The 21725-nt window shown below is 54.5% G+C and overlaps 5 protein-coding genes across 5 annotated transcripts; 4 read left to right on the forward strand and 1 right to left on the reverse strand.

Moving 5' to 3' along the window:
- Positions 1 to 2178: 2178 nt before the first annotated feature.
- NCLIV_003950 (conserved hypothetical protein) lies at positions 2179 to 8005 on the forward strand (the record flags this gene model as incomplete). The annotated part of the gene is made up of 11 exons (XM_003879897.1): positions 2179 to 2473; positions 2772 to 3332; positions 3771 to 3883; positions 4237 to 4303; positions 4780 to 4823; positions 5246 to 5311; positions 5971 to 6003; positions 6200 to 6505; positions 6706 to 6767; positions 7241 to 7483; positions 7897 to 8005. The coding sequence occupies 11 exons, from the start codon at positions 2179 to 2181 to the stop codon at positions 8003 to 8005; spliced, it is 1899 nt and encodes a 632-aa protein (XP_003879946.1).
- Positions 8006 to 10271: 2266 nt separating this feature from the next.
- On the forward strand, positions 10272 to 11545 carry NCLIV_003960 (hypothetical protein; the record flags this gene model as incomplete). The annotated part of the gene is made up of 2 exons (XM_003879898.1): positions 10272 to 10715; positions 11285 to 11545. The coding sequence occupies 2 exons, from the start codon at positions 10272 to 10274 to the stop codon at positions 11543 to 11545; spliced, it is 705 nt and encodes a 234-aa protein (XP_003879947.1).
- A 1806-nt stretch (positions 11546 to 13351) lies between these two features.
- Positions 13352 to 14126, forward strand: NCLIV_003970 (conserved hypothetical protein; the record flags this gene model as incomplete). The annotated part of the gene is made up of 3 exons (XM_003879899.1): positions 13352 to 13585; positions 13686 to 13832; positions 14010 to 14126. 3 exons carry the CDS (start codon positions 13352 to 13354, stop codon positions 14124 to 14126), a joined length of 498 nt encoding a protein of 165 aa, XP_003879948.1.
- A 3018-nt stretch (positions 14127 to 17144) lies between these two features.
- NCLIV_003980 (50s ribosomal protein L28, related) lies at positions 17145 to 18403 on the reverse strand (the record flags this gene model as incomplete). Its single annotated transcript, XM_003879900.1, has 5 exons — positions 17145 to 17271; positions 17395 to 17646; positions 17751 to 17887; positions 18011 to 18090; positions 18184 to 18403. 5 exons carry the CDS (start codon positions 18401 to 18403, stop codon positions 17145 to 17147), a joined length of 816 nt encoding a protein of 271 aa, XP_003879949.1.
- A 276-nt stretch (positions 18404 to 18679) lies between these two features.
- Positions 18680 to 20592, forward strand: NCLIV_003990 (conserved hypothetical protein; the record flags this gene model as incomplete). The annotated part of the gene is made up of 4 exons (XM_003879901.1): positions 18680 to 18871; positions 19116 to 19410; positions 19810 to 19982; positions 20356 to 20592. The coding sequence occupies 4 exons, from the start codon at positions 18680 to 18682 to the stop codon at positions 20590 to 20592; spliced, it is 897 nt and encodes a 298-aa protein (XP_003879950.1).
- Between the last annotated feature and the right edge of the window lie 1133 nt (positions 20593 to 21725).

Raw genomic sequence — 21725 nt, forward strand, 5'->3', positions numbered from 1 at the left:
GCCTCCCGCGCCATCCATTCTCACTGGCTGCTTCGCCTGTCGCGCGATCCCGCAAAACGCGCTCCCGATCTCCATGCATCGGACTGTCTCCCTGGTGCTGGCGGATTCCAATCGAGAAGCGTCCGCCGCAGAAGAATGGGGCTGTCACAAAGCGAAGAAAATCGCGTTTCGCGCGCCTGCTTCACGGGGTTTTGCGCCGGGAGACTCTTCATAGCTGTCCTAGAACAGCAAAACGAGCGCATGTGTGAGAAGCACACACACACGACGAAGCACGAGAAAGGCGCACGCGTTTCTCACGCTTTCCGTGGTCTTCCGTGGAAGCGCCGCCGCATTTTGATTCGCCAGGGAGTCGAGGAAGAGAGGCTGGTAAACTCGCGCGAGCGCCCTCCGGCAAAAACGTCAGAGCCAAGAACCCGCTGAAAAAGGCAATCGAAGTTCCCTGAGACGCTTCGCTTCTTCTGGACTTCACGGGAAAGGCGTGGAAACCACGAATTTCAAACTCCACGTGTGGACCGGTGTGGCGAGGGAAAAACGAATCGCGTCGTGCTTGGCCGTAGCTCAGACGCGCGCTCGCGGTAACTGGGGAAAAAAAGAGAGCAGAAAAACCGGACGCGGAAAGAAAGGACGAGGAAAAGGCCAGGGAGAGGCGAGGGAAGACAAGGAAAGTATCGGCCGGAAACGGAGACGACGCCCATCTGTTCTGGAGGGTGGGTCTTGCCGCATCCGCTTCGCGGCGTTCCGTAGCTGTCGGAGTGTATGACCCTTCTCTACTGTGTTTCTTTCGCACCGTTTCCCGGTGAAAACCTCGCTCCTCTCCACGCTGGTTCGAATGTTGCAGCGACGCGTCCGCTGTGGAACGCGTCGCTTGAAGAACCGTCCTGTTTCGCAACGACGCAGATCTCAGAAAAACCCACGCTTCGAGGAGAGCTCGACCGAGAGAGGGGTGCGCCTGGGGCCGCGCCTTGCAGTTACACACCAGAGGGAGAGTCGCTCGGCAGCCAGGCCGCAAGAGAACTCGGACGTGCCTCGCGAAAAGTCGGGTTTATGGCACATGTGAACAAGCGAAGCAAAGGCCGAAAGCGTCTAAGCAAAGCAAATCCAGTTTCCTCGCCGGAACACAAACTCAAGGCCTGGTGTGCCGACCGGCTGCTCTCGCTGCGGCTCTGCACGGGGTACTCTCTTCACGCGGTGTGCTGACATAGCGAAAGACTGGCTGAGTTCTCAAAGTATCTTTGTCTGCGAGAGGCAAAGACGATTCTGCGTCATTGCAGCGCCTCTCCCGCCGAGATCTCTGAAAGTCTGCTGGGTTTTCTGTGAGGGGAGGGCATTTTCAGGCGTTCTTTCAAGGGCTGTGAAGTGAATTTTGCGCAGAGCCTCGGCCAACTCGACCACAAAAATGCCAGGGAGATGGCAAGCGCAGTCTGCATGCGCATGCACCTTGAGAAAAAGGACGCGAAGACACAACCGAAAACCTGGCATCGAAAAGAAAGTCGGGAAAACCATTTTTGTTCCGAGGGCGTGGCGTCTCCAACAAAGTTTAGCTTTTCCGTGTAGGTCCAGTCTGCAGTTTCTCATCAGGGAGGACGAGTCGCTCGCGCCGCTCTCTGAATTTTCCTCGTTTTCCCTGGAGCCCGGGAAAGCATCGACGCACAGCGGCCTCCGAGACGCGGCGCCTGCTGTCTCTCCCAGCAGTGTTGCGGCGCGCATTCTTTCCAAGTCTAGAACTTTTATTGCGACAACCGAATGCGCATGAATCCACGCATTGGTTCAAACACACAGGAGACTCGCGTGGGCCCCATCTTTTCCGGCTTCTCGGCCGCCTGAACAGGCCGCCGCCATCCCAGTCAACCGCCGGGGGTCGGCGCTCTTCACACCCCAAAGCGTTGAACCCGTTCTGGTCTTTCTTTTCCTCTCTGACTCTCCACTTTTCTTCTCCGCTGCTCCGGCTTCTTTTCTACCTTCGTCAGCGCCGGCGCCGTCTCTCTTCCTTGCAGGCGCTCGCAGTGTGCCCCACGACAAACCTGTCGAGTTCCCCTCACCTCGGGGGACGCACAGTCGAGTCTTTTCTTCTGCCTTTGCCTCTTTCTTCCTCCTCTTCATCTCTTTTTCTCTCTTGTTCCTCTTTTCCCGCCGTCTTCTCCTCTTCACCCGCTCTGGTCTTTTCTCGGGGGGCGAACGATGGCAGCCAGAATGTCTCTTTCCTCGTCTCCTCTGCTGCTTCGCCCTCGGGCTCTCGCGCCTCGCAGGCGCGGAACATGCGCACTTGTGTCTCAAGGCCTTCGCCCTCAGTTTGTCTCCGACTGGGTGCCGGTGTCCTCTGTCTCTGCTGCGTTCCCCTGCACTCGTAAGCATGTCTTTTTTGGCCTAGCTCGCCGAGGCATCCCTCGCCAGCCTCGCTCGTTCTCTTCGTCTCCGAAACTGCCTGCGTCGCTCGCCTCGGTGGGGGCCTCCTCGCCGCTCCCGTCTCGCCAAGGTCAGTCGCCTGCGCATGCAGGTTCACCGCAGTCGCTGGGGAAGGCAGCATCGCGCGGCGACACAGAGCTCCCGCGTTAACGGCGGTTGACTCCTGAGCGCGATTCTCATTTTTTTGGCGCGTTGGAACGAAGCGCTTCACTCTCTCTTTCGTGGGCAGACAGAGGCCGCCGCCTGTCTCCTCTGTGTCCTGTGTCGTCTTCCTTCGGGCGGTATGTGGGGTGTCCCCGACGCGAGAAAGCGCCCCTCCAAATTTACGGCTTTCTCTTGTGCGTGTCCTGCGTTGTTCGCACCTGCAGTCCCCCTCAGCCCCGCCTCACTTGCCTCACAGCCGTCCTTCCTTTCTTCCTCGCGAGCGCAAGATGCCGAGAGAGAAGATCACCTCCGCTTTCTGCGTCCCAGCGGGAGGTTTTTCGTCTCCGCTGGGGCAGGAGCGCCTGCGGGACAGAAGTCGCGAGACAGCGAGCAAACCCAGACAGGCGAAACACCGAACTTGCTGAAGAAAGACGGGGACGCGTGTGCAGGTTCAGACGGAAAGAAAGACGAGACCAACGCGAGCGGGGCAGAGCGGCGTGGCGCGGCGGAATCTGAAGGCAACTCGACTTCCGCCGCGTCTCCGAAGGACACTGGCCACGATCCGCCGTCTCCAGCTTCCGAGGCCGCGGCCTCTGCGGGCGCCGCCTCTGCCCCACCGGAAGGCTCTTCGCCCTCGCCTTCTTCGGCGCCATCGTCTCAGAGTGAGGGCGAGAAAGAGAGGTCGGAAGAGAAGAGCGACAGCAAGTGGGGATTTCGCCACTACTTCTTCTCCGCCCTGGGTCTTGGTCTTGCCGGCGGCTTCGTCTACGTCCTGGCAGAGAATGGTAGGTTCCGTGTCTCCTCAGGACGCGACGGTGATCGTTCGCGAGTTCTCTTCGGGAGTATCTGGGTTCTCAAGCCCGAAGGCGTTCCCACACACGCGCGGAACAGCAGTTTTGAGTAACACCATTCAGTGATCCTCGTTTCCTGGGATTCTTGTTTCCTAGATTCTTGTTTCCTTGGATTCTTGTTTGCTTGCCTCGCGTCTCAGTTGCAGGGAGAGGGCGACTCTAGCTTCCTTCGCCAGCAACAGACTCGCGGCGGACGGAGCACTAGAGGTAGACGAGGAAGTCGTGGCGCACATAGTCGATTTTCGGTGTAGCTACAGTGCCTGTGACTCATGCCTTTATATTTAGTCGATTTTCGGTGTAGCTACAGTGCCTGTGACTCATGCCTTTATATTTTGCATGCACCCAAGAGGCCGTTGTGCGTGCCTTTCGCAGATTTCAACGTCGCGAAGGCCGAATGGGCCGTCGGCGAGAAGATTCGTGCACGAGTGTTCAAGTACACACGCACCGGTCCCCGTGAAGACGCCGCCGACCGCAGCAGATTCAATGTAAGTGTCGCGCAAACCTCATGCCAGGGGGCGAGCTGACAGGGTTTAGGGGTAGGGCGAGGGGGGCGGGTGTGGGGCATGTCCCAGTTCGTTTGTTCCAGTCGGCTCTTTCAAAGCCTTAACGAAAAGTGCAGCCTACCACCACAACACGGGGAAACGGGAGGTTCTGTCAGTCCGTGGGGTGAGCATCTCATTTGCGTTGTACCCGGCAGGGCGTCTCGTGCCGAGCTGCAAATGTTCGTGAGCGCTCCGCGCGTGTGCACCAGCTGCCAGGGCGAAGCTAGGAAGCTGAGATAACTGCGACACGAAGCATCGGGTCCGTCTTTGAAGACGTGTTGGGCGTGTGCAATCAGGTCGGACTTGGCGACGATCTGCAGAAAGAGATCGCGATATTTTTCCTCCAACTTGATTTGGATAAGCGTAAGCACCACCAGGCGAGCTGCATCCGAAGGTAGACTTGCCGCCGCGATAGGTGGTTCACGGGAACGAGTGAAGCGCCGCACTTGCTTGTCTCTTTGGGTGTGTGTACACGAAGATCTAACCCACTGCAGTATCTGAGTGTGGGGGAGTTCCGAAACGTGAACTGATTCTCTGCCGACGGATTCTGACTGGACGCGGCCCGCGACCACTTCAAAAGCGAGGCAGCCTTTCTCCGGACTCGCCGGCGCGTCCACGCCGCGCTTTACGATGGACGCCAAAGCGTCTGCATGTCTTCCCTCGTCCGGCGCCATTCCCTGCGGCCTCTTGCGCGGAACGGTCGTCCCCACGAGGCAAACAAACACAATCTGTGGCGGGTGTCGGCTCTGGCCTGCACGCGAGACTCGCGCCCTTCGCCCCTCTCTCGCACATCCCCCCTCCAGCGTGTGTGCTGCTTGTTGTCTCGTTTCTATCTGTAGCCAACGGCGTGCGTCGCAGCGACGTCATGGATCTCGTCGAAAAGGTGCGAAGAATGCGTTTTGCAGACAAGACTGAGGCAGAGACAGCGTTGGAGAGACAGTTTGCCGCGATGTGAAAGCGCAGAGCCTGCACGCGGGAACCGAAGATCACGGCCAAGCGTCTCACTTCAGAGCCGCAGGGTGACGCTCCCTCGAGTCTCTGCCCGCCCACCAAGCCTGTGGCCAACCGTGCGCGCGCCGGTGAAAGACTGAACGAACTGGCGTCTTTTTTGGTGGACAGTGTTGTGCTGAGGATCGCACGTGTCGCTGTGCACTCCGAATATCGCGCTGCAAACACCATACCAGTGCTCCGTCCACAGTAGAACGGAACGAGAGAGTGTTTTCGCTGTGGCATGGATGAACGGCAGACGCCGTTCGTTGGTTTTTGATCTTGTGGTTTTGCTCTCTGTCGCACCTCACCTTCCAGCTCGGCTTTTCGCCATCAAGTGGAGTCTGCAAACTCTTCCTCGAAACCGGACAGGGACGCACTGCGGTGAGTCTAATGCTCCGCGCTCGCGCGTCCAGGAGCTCTGGGTGAATCGCTGGCCAGGCGAAGTGTGCCTCAGTCGCCTTTTTGAGCGAGAAAGAGCTGCCGTTTTCCTTCTCGGCTACTCTCACACGCTCGACCTCTCGGCACACGAAGCACGCACATGTTGGCAATACGAGGATGAAGGCTTTTCGCATGCGGCTCTCGGGACTCCTAGCACAAAGTGGAGCACACCGAGAGGGCGAGATCGGGCTTGGGTACTGGGTGCCGTACGGGTGACGACAGAATCCTCGATCCACCGAGAAGCAGTTCAACACCGAACTGGGCATTGTCACTCCCTCATCGCAAAGGAGTAGACGGGGCACGCGTTTTGCTGTCCTTGTCAGTTGGATGGTCAGGGGTGCGTAGCCCGAGACGCGGCTAAGCCGCATGGGTCAGTTGACCAGCTCCTCGGCGTTCAAGGCAGAAAGGACGTTTGCTCAGGAGAATGGGATACACTCCGTTTCTCAGGATCAAATGGAGGCAGGCTGCAGATGGGTCGTTTCTCGGCGTCTCTTCCAGAGAAGAAGTGCAATCGTGTGTCACGTGTGGTGTCCGTATTTCATGCCAACCGACTTCTTGTCTCAATCGAGAACATCGTGCTTTCTTTTTCTGGGCTGCCTCAGGATGTGAAGCGCGTCTCCGGCGTCAGTCTGCAAGTGAGGCTTTTTTCAGAGCGTCTTCGCCACCGTTGCCACCCTACGCCTTTTTAAACGGCGCCTAACGAGGCTACTTGTGTACTTGAGTCATTTGTTGGCGTCCAGCATGGGGCCGTTGGGGAGGCGCACTTGCCCCGTTTCCTCGCATGCGTGGGTGTAGGATGAGACACTTCGCGCATGCATGTTTTAACTGCAGGAATTCGCGGAGCTCCTTGAGGGTTTGATTCTCGAAGAGGAATTGGAGGCGGCCGTCGGGAATTCGGCGCAATCAGGAGTTGCCGGAACGGAAGAGAATGTCGGCGAAGGCAGGTCAAGCGGAGACCCCGCCGGTTCGTCGTCGGAGTCGAACGGGACGCCCACGTCTTCTGATCCGTCTCACGCCGAGGAAAAAAGAGGGACGGAGACGCCGCCGGCCAAGGCGATGCATGCTGGCGAGGGCAGTCTCACGCGGAATCCAAGAGACCGCGTCCTGAGTTATTTCCGGGATGTCAACAGAACCACGGTAAGGCAGAGGCGAAGGTCGTCAGCCAGTCCGTCTCTAGACGTGCATTTGGGTCATTCTCTCGTAGAGACTTCGTGAAGAAGGTCGGGCAAACGACAGAGAGCCTGTGAGACTGTCGCTCTGTCGCGCCGCTCGAAAGTCCTGTCCAAGAGAAGGCAAACCTTTCGTCCCGTTCTCTTCTCTTGGGTGGATGTACACAGACAGTGTTGAGCACCATTCCGTCGTGCTACACGGAACCCGCAAACGCAGTTCCGCCCGCAAGGTAAGCCCCGTTGAAGTGAGACATCTTCATCGATTCACACCGCCAAGGCGTTCTTCTGTGATCTCGTGTGCGTGCACACCATTTCAACGCTCGTCTCAAACGTGCAGCAACAGTGCCGTGTCGCTTGTCCAGCAACCTCAAAGTCGTTTGCTGAAGCGTTGGAAGCAGTTGATGAATTCGTGTACCGTTTTTTGCCAGCGCTTGGCTCTTCAGCTCGGACTCGAGTAGCGTGTGTGCGAAGCAAGGCGACGTTTCGCTGGTGCGGCAGTGCCACGCCCGCAAAAGAGAATTGCGCGATTGGGCACGTCTGCTCACGCGACCGCAAGCGTGGCGGAGTCAGTGGATAGCCAAGTCTGCATAGCACGCGGGTCACACCTATCGTCGTCGTGTCGACTGGGATCAGCGAAGGCGAGCTTCTTTTCGTGTGTGTGTGTGTGGTCCGCCTTGTGTCGGTCTCTCGTGTCAATCCTCAGCGAGGCGAAGGCTTCCTCAGCCGGTGAAGCACCCAGCGCCCGAGGTCTTGTGAACCTCGCGGGTCAGGCGTCCGCTCTCGGAGACGCCTCAGGTGGAGTCAGTGGTTCCGCTGGACATCAGCAGAACGGGCACGGCAAAGGCGGAGTGGAGACGGACAGTCAAGCAGACGAATTGCAGCTTTTGCAGCTGCAGCGTGCCCGCGCAGAGAAGTTGGTCAAGGATCTCAGCGCTTTGAAGGCTCGGTAAGGTCGCCGTGAAAGCAGGAAGAAGTAGAGAGTCGTGTGCCTTTGTGTGTTATTGGTTCTTCTCGGTCGCTTCTATCCTCCGTGCGGCGATTCGTCGCGCGCGCACGAATGCACTTGCGCCTTGGCACTTTCGAAGAAGAGGGTTGACCGGGGAGCTCGACAGCCTCGTGGACCGCTTCACGAATTGCAGGTGGACGTGGTTTCGGGACTGTCAGCATCAGGCGCGTGACTGGATTGATGGGTTTTGTCGTCGGTCTGCGCAGTGACAAGTTGTTTGGATTGGCGCCGCGGAGTCGTTACGTGCTTGGGGCACAGGCTTCAGGTGCGCACCTGAGCTGGGTGTTGTCAAACTCAGGCTTCGCAACCTCAAAGCGTCAAGTGTTGTTCTCTCGGTTGTCCTGCCAATGCAGACGGGGCCTTTCGGACGCAGAGAACACGCGTCTCGAGGACGCAGTGTCAGAAGTCAAGACGGTACAACAGGAGATCTGGAGACACGAAGCTGCTTCAAGTCGAAAGTAAACATGTGCTGAGTCCAACAGTAGCACGATCCGCTTCGCAGTCACTTGCGATAACGGGCAAAATACAATACACGAAACTACCACCGTCGACGGACGGAATACCGACAGAATAAACGCTATGTATGTGAAGTCCAGTGCGGAGTGGCCAAACGTTTCATTCCTTTCGGTTCTATTTGTCGTCTGTCTCGACGGCGGTAAAGTGTCCACCCGTTCCTCAGTTTCTCCTGTCTTCGCCATTGCAAAGACCGTCTTTTTGGTATTGTGCAGTTCTCCCTATCACTGCTTTCAGATTTCACATATTTTCCGTGGCGAAGTCCTGTCTCCCAGGAACAGTGCGCTCCATGCCTATCGGGATCAGCTGCGTTTCATGTGCGGCTGTGTATTTGGCCAAAGGGCGAAAGAAACACTTCACCGCATACAGTCACCTTGCGACGCCCTCCAAAGAGCCCTATTCGTGTGTGGCGCAGTTCAGGAAGACAAACTGTCTAAAGAGTCACACGGCGCGACCCAACTCTCTGCTAGGAAGCGACGAAAGCTGTAATACAATTTGATTCCTCAAGGACGTGTGAACCATTTGGAGCGCAGTCGTCTTAAGAAGAGACACCTGGCTGCTCGTATTGCCGCCACGTTCGCAGCCTCAACTGAGGTTGCTGCCTTGTGTTCGGAACTGAGCGCGTTCTGAGAGCTGAGTGAGCTGCAACGCTGACGTGGTCGGCTGGGCCTCTGCACCCGATTCTACACAATCCACCGCTTTCCCGATGTAGTGTCAGGATGGGCAGAGCACATCTTCACTCTGTCTGGCGTTTGTGGCTGTCTGTCGATCTGCGCACAAAGAAACCTTGAGTCAATGTTCACGTTTCACCGAGACAGCAGTTGTCTCCGGTACCTAGATGCTGCTTACTAGCAAGTTTGTGGTTGTGTAGTTTCGAGAGTTGTGGGGAGCTGCAAATTAGGGGGCCGCCGTCGCCGACAATGCTTCACTTATCCACAAGAAACAAGCGGTCTCAACATGGACCGACAGACCCGCGTTGCCGTCTACTTGGACAGGCACGCCTTTTAACGCAGGATTACCAGCGGTTGTTACCGCCCATAGCGGAAAGAACGGACACCAACCTCTTGTACCCGCTAGACCTCTTCTTGAAACAGACGAAGCCGCGCGATAGTCTGCAGAAGGAAGTCGCGAAAAGAAAAGTAAATCTTTTAGGTGGTGCTCGCTCAGTTCAGCGCAGTGCTCAAAAAGGTTGGCGGACGCGCTGAAACACCTCATGGAAGAAGACATTCGCCGAGCGCATGCCTCCCCGGTTACGGTACCTACTTCGTCCCCGCTCCATTTTTTCACTTGCGCTGCATGCAGTTTCGATCGGCTTTGCAAAACGAGCCTCCTTTCTCCTGCCTACCAACAGGCGACTTACAGTCCCGTACCATCCAAAAGGACTAAGGTCGCATCAAAAAACTGATTCTCGTCTCGGACGGTAACCTCCTGAAATCTTTGGGAAACGGCCGAGAACCTGGACAAGGGGAGATTTTTCCGCGTCCCCTGCACAGGGGCTGGTGTTTTCTGGACCAGTGCTGCGAATTGGAGTTCGAGCGCTGCATTTGTGCGGTGTACATGCTTGTTGTGGCTTCAGAAACAAACTTTGCGTTGTTTAGGGGAAGGGACCTGTAGCGCGGGACCGCTTGCTCGAGTTCTGTTCCTGCCGCCCACCACCCGTTTTTCACAGAGTCTTCGTGCTGCTAGTCGCACTGCAGGGTGGTATCTGCCGCCCCCTGGGGCGAAGGTCAAAATACATCGCTTTGTTCGGGCGTCTTCTTCTATAGTTCCCGGACCCAGAAAACGTACCAACTCCTTGTGGCCGGTGGACTTTATACCGCATCAAGCAAACTCCCCGTCGTGTGCTTTTTTGAGGTTCCTTCACGGGCGGCAGCGTAACCTTGCTGCCACCCAATGTTGGAGGGAAGAAGGCCCGCGTCGTGTCTGCAGTTTTCCCAGAGCAGTTTCTTTCGTTGGTGCGATTGAGTTGCCACGTACTCGAATCCTTGTTTCCCTAATGCTTCTTCTCTTCCACGTACCCGTACCTCGCATTTAAAGCCGACGGCAGGCGCATGAGCAAGATTACTTTTCTGGAGTTGAAGGGCCCTGGCGTTGAGCCCAGAAATAGGGAATTGTTCATTCGCTTCTCCAGAAAGAGGCGGGAAAGGCATCCTAGTAGTGCTGGGAAAAAGACGGACTCTGTCTCCGCTGATAAGCCTGGACGCGAGAGGGTAGCATGGCTCCAGCTGCAGTTCCGCCGTCGCCGGGCCCTCGGGCTGCAGGCTCGGGAGGGAGACGAGCCCCCACTGCACCCACGGCAGCAGGGGATGTCCCACCCAATCAGACTCTGTATTGCAACAACTTGAATGATAAGTTGCACAAGCAAGATCTTCAGGCATGTCTATACGAGTTTTTCTCCGCCTACGGGTTGGTTCTAGAGGTTGTTGTCCGCGGCACCAACATGCGGGGGCAAGCGTTCGTCGTCTTCGCAGATCTCAGCTCCGCAACAGCCGCTCTTCGAGCCGCACAAGGCAAAGACTTCCTCGGGAAGCCCCTGCGAGTACAGTATGCAAAGACAAAGTCCGACGCCGTTCTCAAGCTGAATGATCAGTACAAGCCCCGGAAACCGAATGTCCCCAGAACCAAGGTTGACGCAGGCGCGGGGGCGGCCGCTACCAAGGTACGCATCTCTTACTACCTGAAGGCTGAGCCCCCAAGATCGTCTTTCGTAGAACGGGCGTCAGCTGTATTCAGTGGCAGCGGTAGAGAGAGTAGGAAGGCGACTGTATTCGCTACACACGCGGTACAGGCACCTTTGTAGTTATAAAGTAGCAGGGAATGATGATCCGAGAAACGGTGTTCGCCCACGGTGACAGGCGAGCTTTAGTGAGAGCCACGATACAGCATCACCAGGTGCGACCGTCGTGTGCGTTACGAGCGTGTCCGCACGCGTTTCTGGTTTCGTGTTTGCAAATGAGAGGTCGCTTCGAGACTGTTCGAGGAACGTAGACCTTCTTGTAGCCGTAGGCGCGCTGCCAGTCTTGACCATTAGTTTCACCGTTGCTATCCTCTGTATTGCCATGAGCTCCACCCGGCTGCTAAAGCTGAACAGAACACGCGCTGACTCATCGTGAAATTGGGCTTTCTTTCGTTCCGTACTGTGAACCGTGTCCAAGACTGTCTTCCAGTTCCTTGCGGCAGTGTACGTACACAGCACATCGACATGAGCACCTATCTCTCTGTGTTCAGGCAAAGGACGGGAAGGCTACGGGCGAGACCGGCCAGTTTTCTCTGTTTATTGAGAATTTACCACCGAAGGCAACAAAAACATCATTGGACATTCTGTTCGGCCAGTATCGGGGACACACGGAATCGCGACTCATTGAAGGCCGAGGCGTGGCATTTGTCGACTTCAGTACGCAAGCACAGGCGGCAGTGGCCATGCAAGGCATGCAAGGCTTCAAAGTGGATCCGAGTCACCCGATCAAGATCTCTATGGTTGAAAAATAAAATTCCGACTCTGCACCCAACGGAGTTGGCTTTTGCATGTCATCCTCGGAACCATGTGGCTGTTTTCCTGTATTTTCTTGTCATGCTTCCAATGGTGTACTCACGTACGCGTCTTCACTTGTTTTATTCCTCAGTGCTCCAGTCTGTCATTTTTTGGCATTGCAGTGGTGCCTGGACCGAATTTTCTGGCAATGAAAGGTCGTGGGATCCGTGCCCGCGTCAAATAATGGACCGCATCGAACGCGAGGGCTCAGTACACTGCCTGATGCAGTGTTCCAGCCTATATTCTGGCGGAGTCCTCTATACTGGAGCTACCTTTTACAGAGAGTTGAGTCCATGCAGAAGTGATGCTGTCGAGACGTGCTCACCGTCCTGGCCGACGAAACCACCTGTACCTTTCGTTGTGCAGGGGCATATAATTCCCAGGTGGCTCCTTGCAGCTCTCATAGTTCAGCGACCCAAAAAGCCTTTTGGTTTATTTGAAGTTTGCTCGCAGAAAGATCTCCAGCCGAGAACACAGCATTAAAGCGTTTGACAGATTCTCCCAGAGCGCATGCGGCATCAGGGACCATAGCCCGTTACTTTACATGCGTCCAACAAAAGTAATGGATTTCGAAATTAAGAGGTGCGCAATCTGTCACTAAAGCCGGTTGAGGTCGGGGTGTGAATGGCTAGTCAAGTAGTCGTTTTCCACCCCCCTTACGGCGAAGAACAGTCGTGAGACACGAGGGATAGAAGATCCGTATGGTGCAGAGTCTCTGATCGGATCAAGGCTCGTCGTGAGTACATCTGCTTGGCGCTATAGCAACGTAGGACAACCCCAGAAGTGGCGTGACGCTGATTCGGAGAGGTCTACAACGGTTCTATAGAAACCGTTTTTTCTGTACCTGCATCACCTGCTATGCAAGGGAAACTCTGGGTATCTGCCTATTTGCTGTTCTCCGAGAGATTTCACTGTCCCATTACCGGCCTGGCGACCGGTTCATGAGGAACTCCACCTCTTGCTAGTGCAACACCAGGGGACGAATCACCCCAGCGGTGGTTGTCTGGAGCTGTGGGCAGCTCGTACAACTGGATAATCGCTAGAGGTAGCGAAATTTGCACGTCACCAATCGAGTCGCCGTCCTGTGGGGTATTAATTTGTTCTAATTCCATGTGGCAAACACATTCACCCGGTGGCGAAAGCACATGCCTTTTCTCACCTAAAAGCTGATTATGCACTCGAATTTGGCTGCATGTTCTCCTATGTCAATTGCGACAGCACCGAATATCTACTCGTTTGGTAAAGGTACCGCTAATGGCTTTGCACGCGCCGACTGTAGTCCCAACAAAATTGAGGCATGATGAAGACGCTAGACACTCCACCTACGTGCAGCTTGTGACATGCACCGAGCTGCTGTGTCTTGTGTAGCACGTGGTTGAGAGGTGGAGCAGTTGTAATAACGTTAAAATGCCATCTAGTGTCCCAAAGGATGTGCGACTCCCGACGGGTCGTTCTACAGCAGAAATCAGGGTGTATGAAGCAAATAGAGCTGACGGCTTTTCCCGAGAACTGAGTTGGCTGTTGCCGTTCTTTGCCCAATATCGCAGCCACAGGACGCCGCAGTGTACATCTCTCACGGAGGACAGCCAGGAGTGCAGCCATTACTGGTGTGCACGCTGCGCAGGCAGAGATGCATGCAGTCTAGCCTTTCTCCGCGAACCAACAAGACCAGAGCAGTTCGCCAACATTTAACGACACCAACAGAAACGTAGCAATCGTTTGCTTGCTTGCACGGCTATCTTTCTCTCGATGTAGTGGAAATGATGGTTGACAAGTTTTTGTGGACGCCGACATCCGTAATACGCCTCGTTATTGAGGCCACATGCATGCTTTTGCTGCTCGCAACTGCCATCAGCAACCTCTCGGGATATTCATGGTGGCAGTATTCTCCCTTCCATGTCGGCCTCCCAGATGGATACCAATCGTCGGCTCAGCAAGCTGGAGCATCAGCCGGATCACCACTCGACGGACTAACGCTTAACGCGGATGTGTTGCTGGTAAGTCTGTGGTATGTTGAGGTTCGGACACTAGGTGGCGGAGCAGTCCAGGTGGCGTTGAGGTGTCTGTTTTATGTATTGTGTGTACTTTTGTCGACAGGAAGAAATGCACAAGGCAAAGCTCCATATATCGGCGTGCTACGATGAAAAAAGGACGAGTCAGGGGGACTTCCTGGTTTGCTTGGGTCGGATGGAATGCGACGTTGCGGGCCCGGCCAGCAACATGATCTTAAAGCCGGCGCGGCACGTGCTTTCCACTAATCAAGGACAGGAAAAGTAAGTGTTACTCCGCATCGGCAGAGCCGTCGATTGAACAAAGTAGCATGGTGTCACCGCTGAATTGGCGGTAAGCTGGATGTGGGGGGCGAGGTAGGGCAGCTGCCAGAAAATCATTATTGTGTGTGTCGTTGTTTGCAGGGCTCTCAGCGTGATGCGTAGAGTCGTGACGCATTTTTCGAAGCAGTTGGCCACATCAGATCTGTCAAAGATATTCTCTGAGGCCGGGAGGATCGGTCTGGCGTGCGATACCCTTCACATCTGAGCAACTGCACAGATTGGAGGATTTTGGCGGTCGTTGAGGAAGTCTCACGGAGAGACGAATCGTCCAGCGTTTCGCGGCGGATGCATACGTGCTGAAGGCTTGCCAAAGTGGCTGTACCTGGGTTCTTTGCCGGACACTGGCGCAAAGATTCAACTCGTCGGATGGCTTGTTTTTTTTTTGTTTGAAAAGCTCCGGGACACGTAATTTCTGGGTGGAAGCCGCTTCACCTGAGTCTTTTAGTGGGCCAGGACGAGGCACAACCAGTGACGGAAGTCACCCAGTGAATATGTCTGTGGCGAGCGTATGTAGAAGTAGCTTGATTTTTGTCGAGTCTGCTGGGGTAGTGGGAAGGGGGTCAGAAAACACCGTTGGTGACAATATATTCTGTGGTTCTGACGAGTCTGTCTGGGTGTCATACGGATAGGTGCCAGTGGTGCCGATGAACGTCGCGACCTTACAAAGAGATGATATTAAACAATGTGAAAAAGGCAGCATAAAAGTATCACAGCTTTCGAACGAATCAATCCGGCACAAACTTTCCACTGCGCGTCCGAACTGCAGGGCTGCTCTACAGACATATCGTTTTTGTAACCAGCTGTTAATGAGCCGCAACACGAAGTGTTCGGCGCAACAAGGGATCATGGCGTTGGTCACCGTCGCGCCGCTGCTTTCCCTGTTCGTTCTCATGCAAAGACGTGGTCATATATCGTCATTTTTTTCACTTCCAAAACTATCTGATCTGTTGTGTGCACCGTTGCCTTCATATCTTATTTCTGCTTCCACTTGGTGGGCTTCGTACAAATCTGTTGCGAGTCAGCAAGACTCTGAATTTCGGCTACAGCAGGAACAGTACGTAGACTATATCTAGGGCAATTTATTGGCGCAATGGTGAAGTTGCGTGGAAGCGGGATGCCTGATGCTCAGCAGACCTCCACTGTATATACACGGTTCTCGTGTTCTTTAGCCGTTCGCCATTTGTTGCTTTTTCTCTTCGGCGAAGCTGCCAATAAGAGCGCCCAAACTCCTGTACAACGCACAAGGAATTGGACCCAGCATATAAGTGCCAACCGGAACCACACCGCAACTATGGCTAAGATGGGGAACGGCATGCTGTTCACATTGCTTGCTTCAATAGCTCTTGAGGGTGCCATTGAAACCGCCGCCTTCGGAATGATGCACAAGACCTTCCATCATGAATTGAGCGACGCATATGAAGAAACTTTTGCCATGACCGTCGATTATGAAAGAATGAAATCCAATGTGTTCAATACAAAATCCGATGTGTTGGTAGTGACGAAAGTGAGTACCTCCCAGCCCTTCTATCGGGTGCATCATCACTAGTGGCCCCGTCAGCCCAATGGGAAAGTCAAAGTCCCCTTCAGCGCTAACGAAGTGAGCGAGTTTTTCTCTTCCAAGGTTTCCGCTCTTATACTAATTTGTCATTCAGGAAGGAACCATAGTTGTAGTACTAGTGGGTTACGGATGTGAGGGTTTCGCCCTTGGCGTGTAAAAAAAACGGTTTTCAGGCAGAGGGCATCACTGTTACCAACGTCGGAGGGGCTCCGTCAACAACAATTTGGGCATTCGCACCGGTAGAAAGAATGTACTGAAAAACAACTCTGGTGCTCACAGCCATTTCGGTGCACGTTTCAGCTCTGCTTCGAAAAAACATACGGGGACGCTGGAACGGCGGTAGTGAAGGGACCCTTCTCAGACCGTGCGAATGAGATCAACGGAGACATCGGCCCAAAAATATACAGAGGCATTTCAACGCAAGTATCCCCAAGCATAAAATGCAGTACGATCCTCTCATAAGACTGGACCTTGCTGTTTCCTACTCACTCAAGAGAGCAGACACGTTGTACCCTCATCTTCCGTTGAGGCAACGCGTTGAGCAGTGCACTCTGAACCAGCAAAGGCCGGGAAGTGGCCTTCACGAATGGGTTACTGTGACTGAAACACAAGAAAGTCCGAAAGCGTCCAGCAGAAAGGCCGGTGCGACTCACGAATGTGGACATGACTTGCAAATAACCTCCCGAATCCCATCTCGCAGGCGAACTGTGCCCTTTCTTGAAAAGTGGAGACGTGTCTGGAAAAGCTCGACCCGCGTCCTATCTACTGGCCAAGCTGAGCCACAAGTATGCGAACCGTTCGGTAGTCCATGCTGTGGAGTCTACTTTTGTTCCCCCTCAGGTTTGAAGAAGAAAGTGAACGATTTATCAGGTATGGCTGTTATCTGTTGCAGTGATAAGCGCCCAGCTTCAAGCTGTACGACCAGAGATATGCTTGAGGCTGGTGCTGACGTCTACCATACAGCAAAGGTCTACCGGCCCGAAGGTAAGACATCCTAGTTTAACCATTGCACTGACAGGAGAGAACCATGAATTCGTAAACCTCAGCTGTGTATCGAAGGCAAGCATCCGTTGTAAAGCGAATGATTTCACATCTACGCAAGTGTGGTTACAACCGGAAGCCTCGCTGAAAAAGGACAAGTGCTCTTTGTCCACTCGGCTCCTCCTGCTAGTGCCTCTAACATCCCATCAATGGCACTCTCGAATGCATGCACCAACAGTAGGCACGGTCAGAATCATCTCACAAATCAGCTGTTTGCTGACTACCTATTTACAGCACTATGCATCATTGTGAACAGCGCAACCAGTAAGGACAGACACTATCCGCCCTCACTCTTCCTCCCTTCAGTGCGTCTTTGCTATCACGGCGTGTGGTCCTGTAGCGATACAACCTGCAGTTACAACGCCTGTTGGGCCTGTCCGAGTTGTCCTTGCTCCCCAAGAAAAGCGACGTCAAGTGATCATGGTACGCTGAAGCCTGACAAATCCGTTGACAAGTGATTACATTTGTTGTGTACAGTTCGACTTCGCGGAAGGAAACGGGAGGCTTGAAGTTGTACCAGCAGAAGCAGCAGCAGCTTCCGTGTGACACAGAAACCAAACTGGATGCACATCGCTAGATGCAACCCTCGAAGGGCAACACAGATGCTGCACATAGTCGGTGCGCCTATACCTCCGCCGCGTCGAACCCAGCAGCCGTGCTCGCCTCTGTCCAACCAGGAAGAGGATCAGCGACCTCATTGGCAATGTGGCTGGCAGTGCCGCCTGTTAGAGAGAGTCTACTGATCATACGTCTGCAGAAATATCCGGATAGCGCACCACACTCACTCTCAATGAGTGGTCACGTGAAAAAAATATCCGCTGCACGTACGACCTGACTTGCCGCAATGGTCCCTGTGCAAGTGGGGTAGACATACCTGTGGCTATACCCAGCGTAGTACTTCTTTTTTTTTAAGTTCAGGCCAAACTTGTCCGCTGCTCGTTGCAGACCGTACTTTTTTATGGTCCGAATTCCCTTCACAGATAGCCGCAACCTGACATAATATCCAGCTTCAGGCCACCATAGTCTCTTCCAGTGCAAGTTCAACCGTTGTACTTTGTGCGTTGCAACTCTTGAATGACTTCGATTATTCGCCTTTGTATTGTCCATTTTTCCGAGTAGCATGCACCTGTAATATACACCACCCGGAACAAGCCAGGACACAACAAATCAGTACTGCAGCCCCTAGCCGGCATCAATGCTTCATACTCGGTCCCGAAACTGCGTTCTCACCTGCGAGCAGGGCATTCCAGAGCCTTGAGAGGGACTCCTGTGTTTTTGCCAAGGCGAAGCTTGCCACCTCCCCTGCCTTTGATGCCGTAGTGTCTCCGGACCGTTGAAGTGCCTGCTGTTCGATATTTTTTCTTTCTCTGTCACAACACACGAGCAAACATCCTGGCCGAAAATCTGTATTCAAAAACAACGTTGCATTGATAGGCCGACTCTACCTATCAGGACGCGTTGTCGCGTAGAACCTGAAATGGATTCCGTACCCGTATCACTTGAAGGTGGCGCCGTGAGCCGAGGGCTAACGCGGTATGCGATCCATGCCGCCAAAAGTCAGTTGCGTGGCCTGCATGGCAAAATTATGAACACTGCATTGAATTGTTTTGCCGTTCTGCGTCTGGAGTGTGGTAAGACACTGTGGCAAAAAGCGCAGACGTACCGGTGGATATACTGCCAAGTTGACGACCGCTGGCAAGCACAGGGGCTGCGGGACCGGCGGCCTTGCCACCGCAGAAGGCTGGCTGGGCAGGAGGACAAAAAGCTGCAGGGGACCAGTGCGACAGCGTGAAGGCAGGGGCTTGTGACGGCCAGACGGACAGGGCGAGAAGAATGTTGGTCACGAAGCAAACGCAAAAGCGTTCGCTCCTGCGTCGTTGCATGGCTTCCAGACGAGGAACTGCTCCATGGGGCGACGCTGTCAATTCCGGAGGAAATGCCGCAATCTGAAGGTCGATCCATCTGTATTCATATCACACACTCATTGAGTCAACCAGAAAATTAGGAGCAGGAAAAGTGGGGCTCGGGACTTGTGTGGAGACATCGACGTACGCACCTGCGCCCTCGGTGCATGCAACGCTGGAGGGCTCGGGCTCACCTGCGAAGCTAAGCAACGTTCTTCAAGGGTCCAATTGTATCAAGCAATATAAAAGGAAATCATGTTGACGCATCTGGAGGTAGACGAGCCGAAGCGGCAAAATAGTGAGAGTCGCAGACCGCAACGCGGACACACACGGCCCGCGGTCCCGTTCCTCCAGACGTGGACCGACAGCGATGCGGGACTTGAACAATATTTAAAGGGAAGACACCACCTCTGTTCCACCTCGGCAACAAAAACCTCCTGCCACACCGTAAAAACGCTAGTTTTGCAGAAGGTGAACTGCAGAGCAGGCATAACGAGGACAGCTTTGCTTCGACAGCTCTGTTCAGGTACATTTTCTCCCCGTTTTGCTTTAAGAATCGAGACGTAGCTGTGCGCCTTTGCGGCCAGCGTCCGGCACCTTCCCTCCACCCCGGACTCGTGACAGCGCATTGCATTAGGCGGGAGAGTCGGAAAAGTTTGCACGATCCTAACAATCTTGACTCCTGGGAGAGAAGCAAACTTTTTTTTGCTTCCTGTGTATCGTTTCGCAAGCAGACAAGATGACGAACTGTCTGAGTAAATTGCCTTACGTTTCCGCTGCGTGCGGGACGGCTTCCCTGCTCGTGTATTTCTTCCCGTCGACTCTCTTGTCATGCGTGCCACATTCAGCGGAGACGTCTCCTGCGTTGCTGAGACTTTTGTCGACTCTTGTGAACACAAGTTTCAGCTGCCTTTTCGGTTCGGCCACATGGGTGTTCTTCGTCATGTCGCCTATTCTTCGGAAGACGTTGAGCAGGTGTAAGCTGGGTAAGTGTCCTCATTAACGTCGCTCAGTCACTCGAAAGGCAGCGCGGACGTCTGCATTTGAGCAGCGACTGTGTTTGGCTTTCCGCGTAGATGCGTTCCTTCTTCGTTTGCAATGATTGGTGTGTCCATAGCTGACTAATTAGAAGCGGTAGAGACTAGAAGACTTCACTGCCGGGGTCGGAGCGACGGACTCCGTCGGCGTAAGCCGCTACAAAACTCCAGCTATGGGATATCGGCTTTTCAGCAAAACCTAGGGCCTGCCACTTGTTCACTCCCCTCTTGGATTGGACAGTTGGATTGTGCTTTGAAAACGCAAGCTCTCCACGGCTACCCCGAGTCAGCAAGTGATGACAGCGCGTTGTATCTTTCGCTGCGGCGGTGTTTGTGTCCGTTGTTCAGCGGAAGTGCAGTCGATCCACTTCCCAATTTTTTTCTGCGCGTCCACGGTGCTTTCGTCGACGCTTCTCTCGACTGTCTGCTATATGGGCGTCGGCTACAGCAAGTTGCACATGGCTGCTGCTGTCAACGTTCTGGGGAACCTCGTCAATTCCTGCTACCTCGCGCCGCGACAGGTATCAACTTTTCAGTGGAGTCTTTCGCGTTCTTCTTTCCACCCTGCGAGCCCACTGCACCTCATCCTTTAGCTCATTAAGGCAAAATTCACCAAAGAGATGGCGAGGCGGGAATAGTTCAAGCAGCGTTGACGCCCCCCCGCGGGGCATAGGGACCTGTAGTAAAACACGTGCCCAGCCGTTTCTTGTGTGACACCAGTGCATCCGACTTCAAACTCTTACATGTGAGTTTGACATGCACGATGTGGCAAGTCGCTGGGAAGCCTTGCGCCTTGCGTGCGAGAAGACGGAGCCCGTGGCTAAGTGCTCAAACTGACACGGCAGGTTTCTGTCGGGTTGCGCCGGCGTGTGGCGTATGCGTTGTCTTCTCCAGATTTCGCTTTTGGAACGAAGAAGAGAGTTGGAGGAGCAGCTCGGAATCGACAACACGGATACCGCAATGAACGCTGCAGAAGTGGCTCGGCGCGCCGCACGCGGAGGCGACGGTGACCAGGCTGCCGCTGCGCTTGAGTACCAGGATGTTGTGAAGGCCTTCAAACTGCACCACTCTCTCGGCATGGCTGTTGGGTTTGTTTCTTTTGCTGCTCTCTTGCCGTTTCTTGTGTCATAAATGCGGTTCCGTATGGCGCAGTCACATCCTGCCGACCCAGTTGTTTGCGTGAAAAACTCGGGAGCGTGACGTGCCGTCTGAGGGGGCTGCCCGTGTCAGTCTCTGGGCGGCCTGTCTTTCTCTTTTTCCCCTGCTGTGCAAAGACGACGCTCAAGACCACAGAGGTAGATTCTGCCGGGTGTGTTAGGCTGTGGAGTTGGTGGAGCTCTGTCTTGAGACTTGCACTGGGAAGAGCAGCAGCTTCTCGCTCTGCAGGGATGCGCGGAGCGTCTCCCTCTTTTTCTCATCGTCGGGCGTAAAGGCACAGTCCACGTTCTTTATGAGTCAGGTGCAGTGTAGGAAAAACGTTGATGACCCTGGAAAAGCAGGCGGGGGCATCGCCCGCGGGTCTGGACTCCGTGTCCACTCCATAGTCTGGACTGATATGCAACTTGTGCTACATGGACGTGCCCCGTGAACGCTCTCCCTGGGTGCTGAAGCGTCGCTAGATGGGAACTTTCTAGCGGCATAAATGTAACAGATTTGCATCTCCAAAGCACCCTGAAAAGTTCTCCGGAGAGAATCTCGTGTACGTGGCGTTTGCGCGCTGCCTTAGAGCTCGTACGATTTCGCGTCGACGGATGGGGAAACTGGAACACAAACCAGAAAGGTATAGTCTGGCGCACCACACGGCGTCGGATGCTCCGCTAGTGCTCGCTTGCGGCGTGAATTTCTGCAGCGCAAACGTTATCTAGACGAAAAGTTCATGCCCTCCACCCGCAGCCCGATCTACTCGCCGCTGAAACCACGGCAGAGTCCGGGATCGGCGTTTCGGTTCAGTCCTTGAATGCGTTCAGAACCCTCGGAGCTCTCTTGTAAGGAGTGTACCATGACATTCAATAGGATATGGAATGACAAATCTGCGTCTCAACCGCACGATTCGCCATCACACAGACACATTTCACCAGCATCCAATGGCAACACACAAGTACAGTGCATATAAACTCTTCCCCCAGTCCTGTCACGCCTGATGGAGACTGGAGTGAAGGTTAGCGCGAACTGGTCATTCTCCTTGCAACTACAGGCTCCTTCCCCGTGGAAGTCCACGCGATTTTTGTCAAGACCGCGGAGACTCGTTCGCTTGTCACCTTACA

This window comes from Neospora caninum, chromosome Ib (genome assembly GCF_000208865.1).
Source record: "Neospora caninum Liverpool complete genome, chromosome Ib".
Classification (NCBI taxonomy): Eukaryota; Apicomplexa; class Conoidasida; order Eucoccidiorida; family Sarcocystidae; genus Neospora; species Neospora caninum.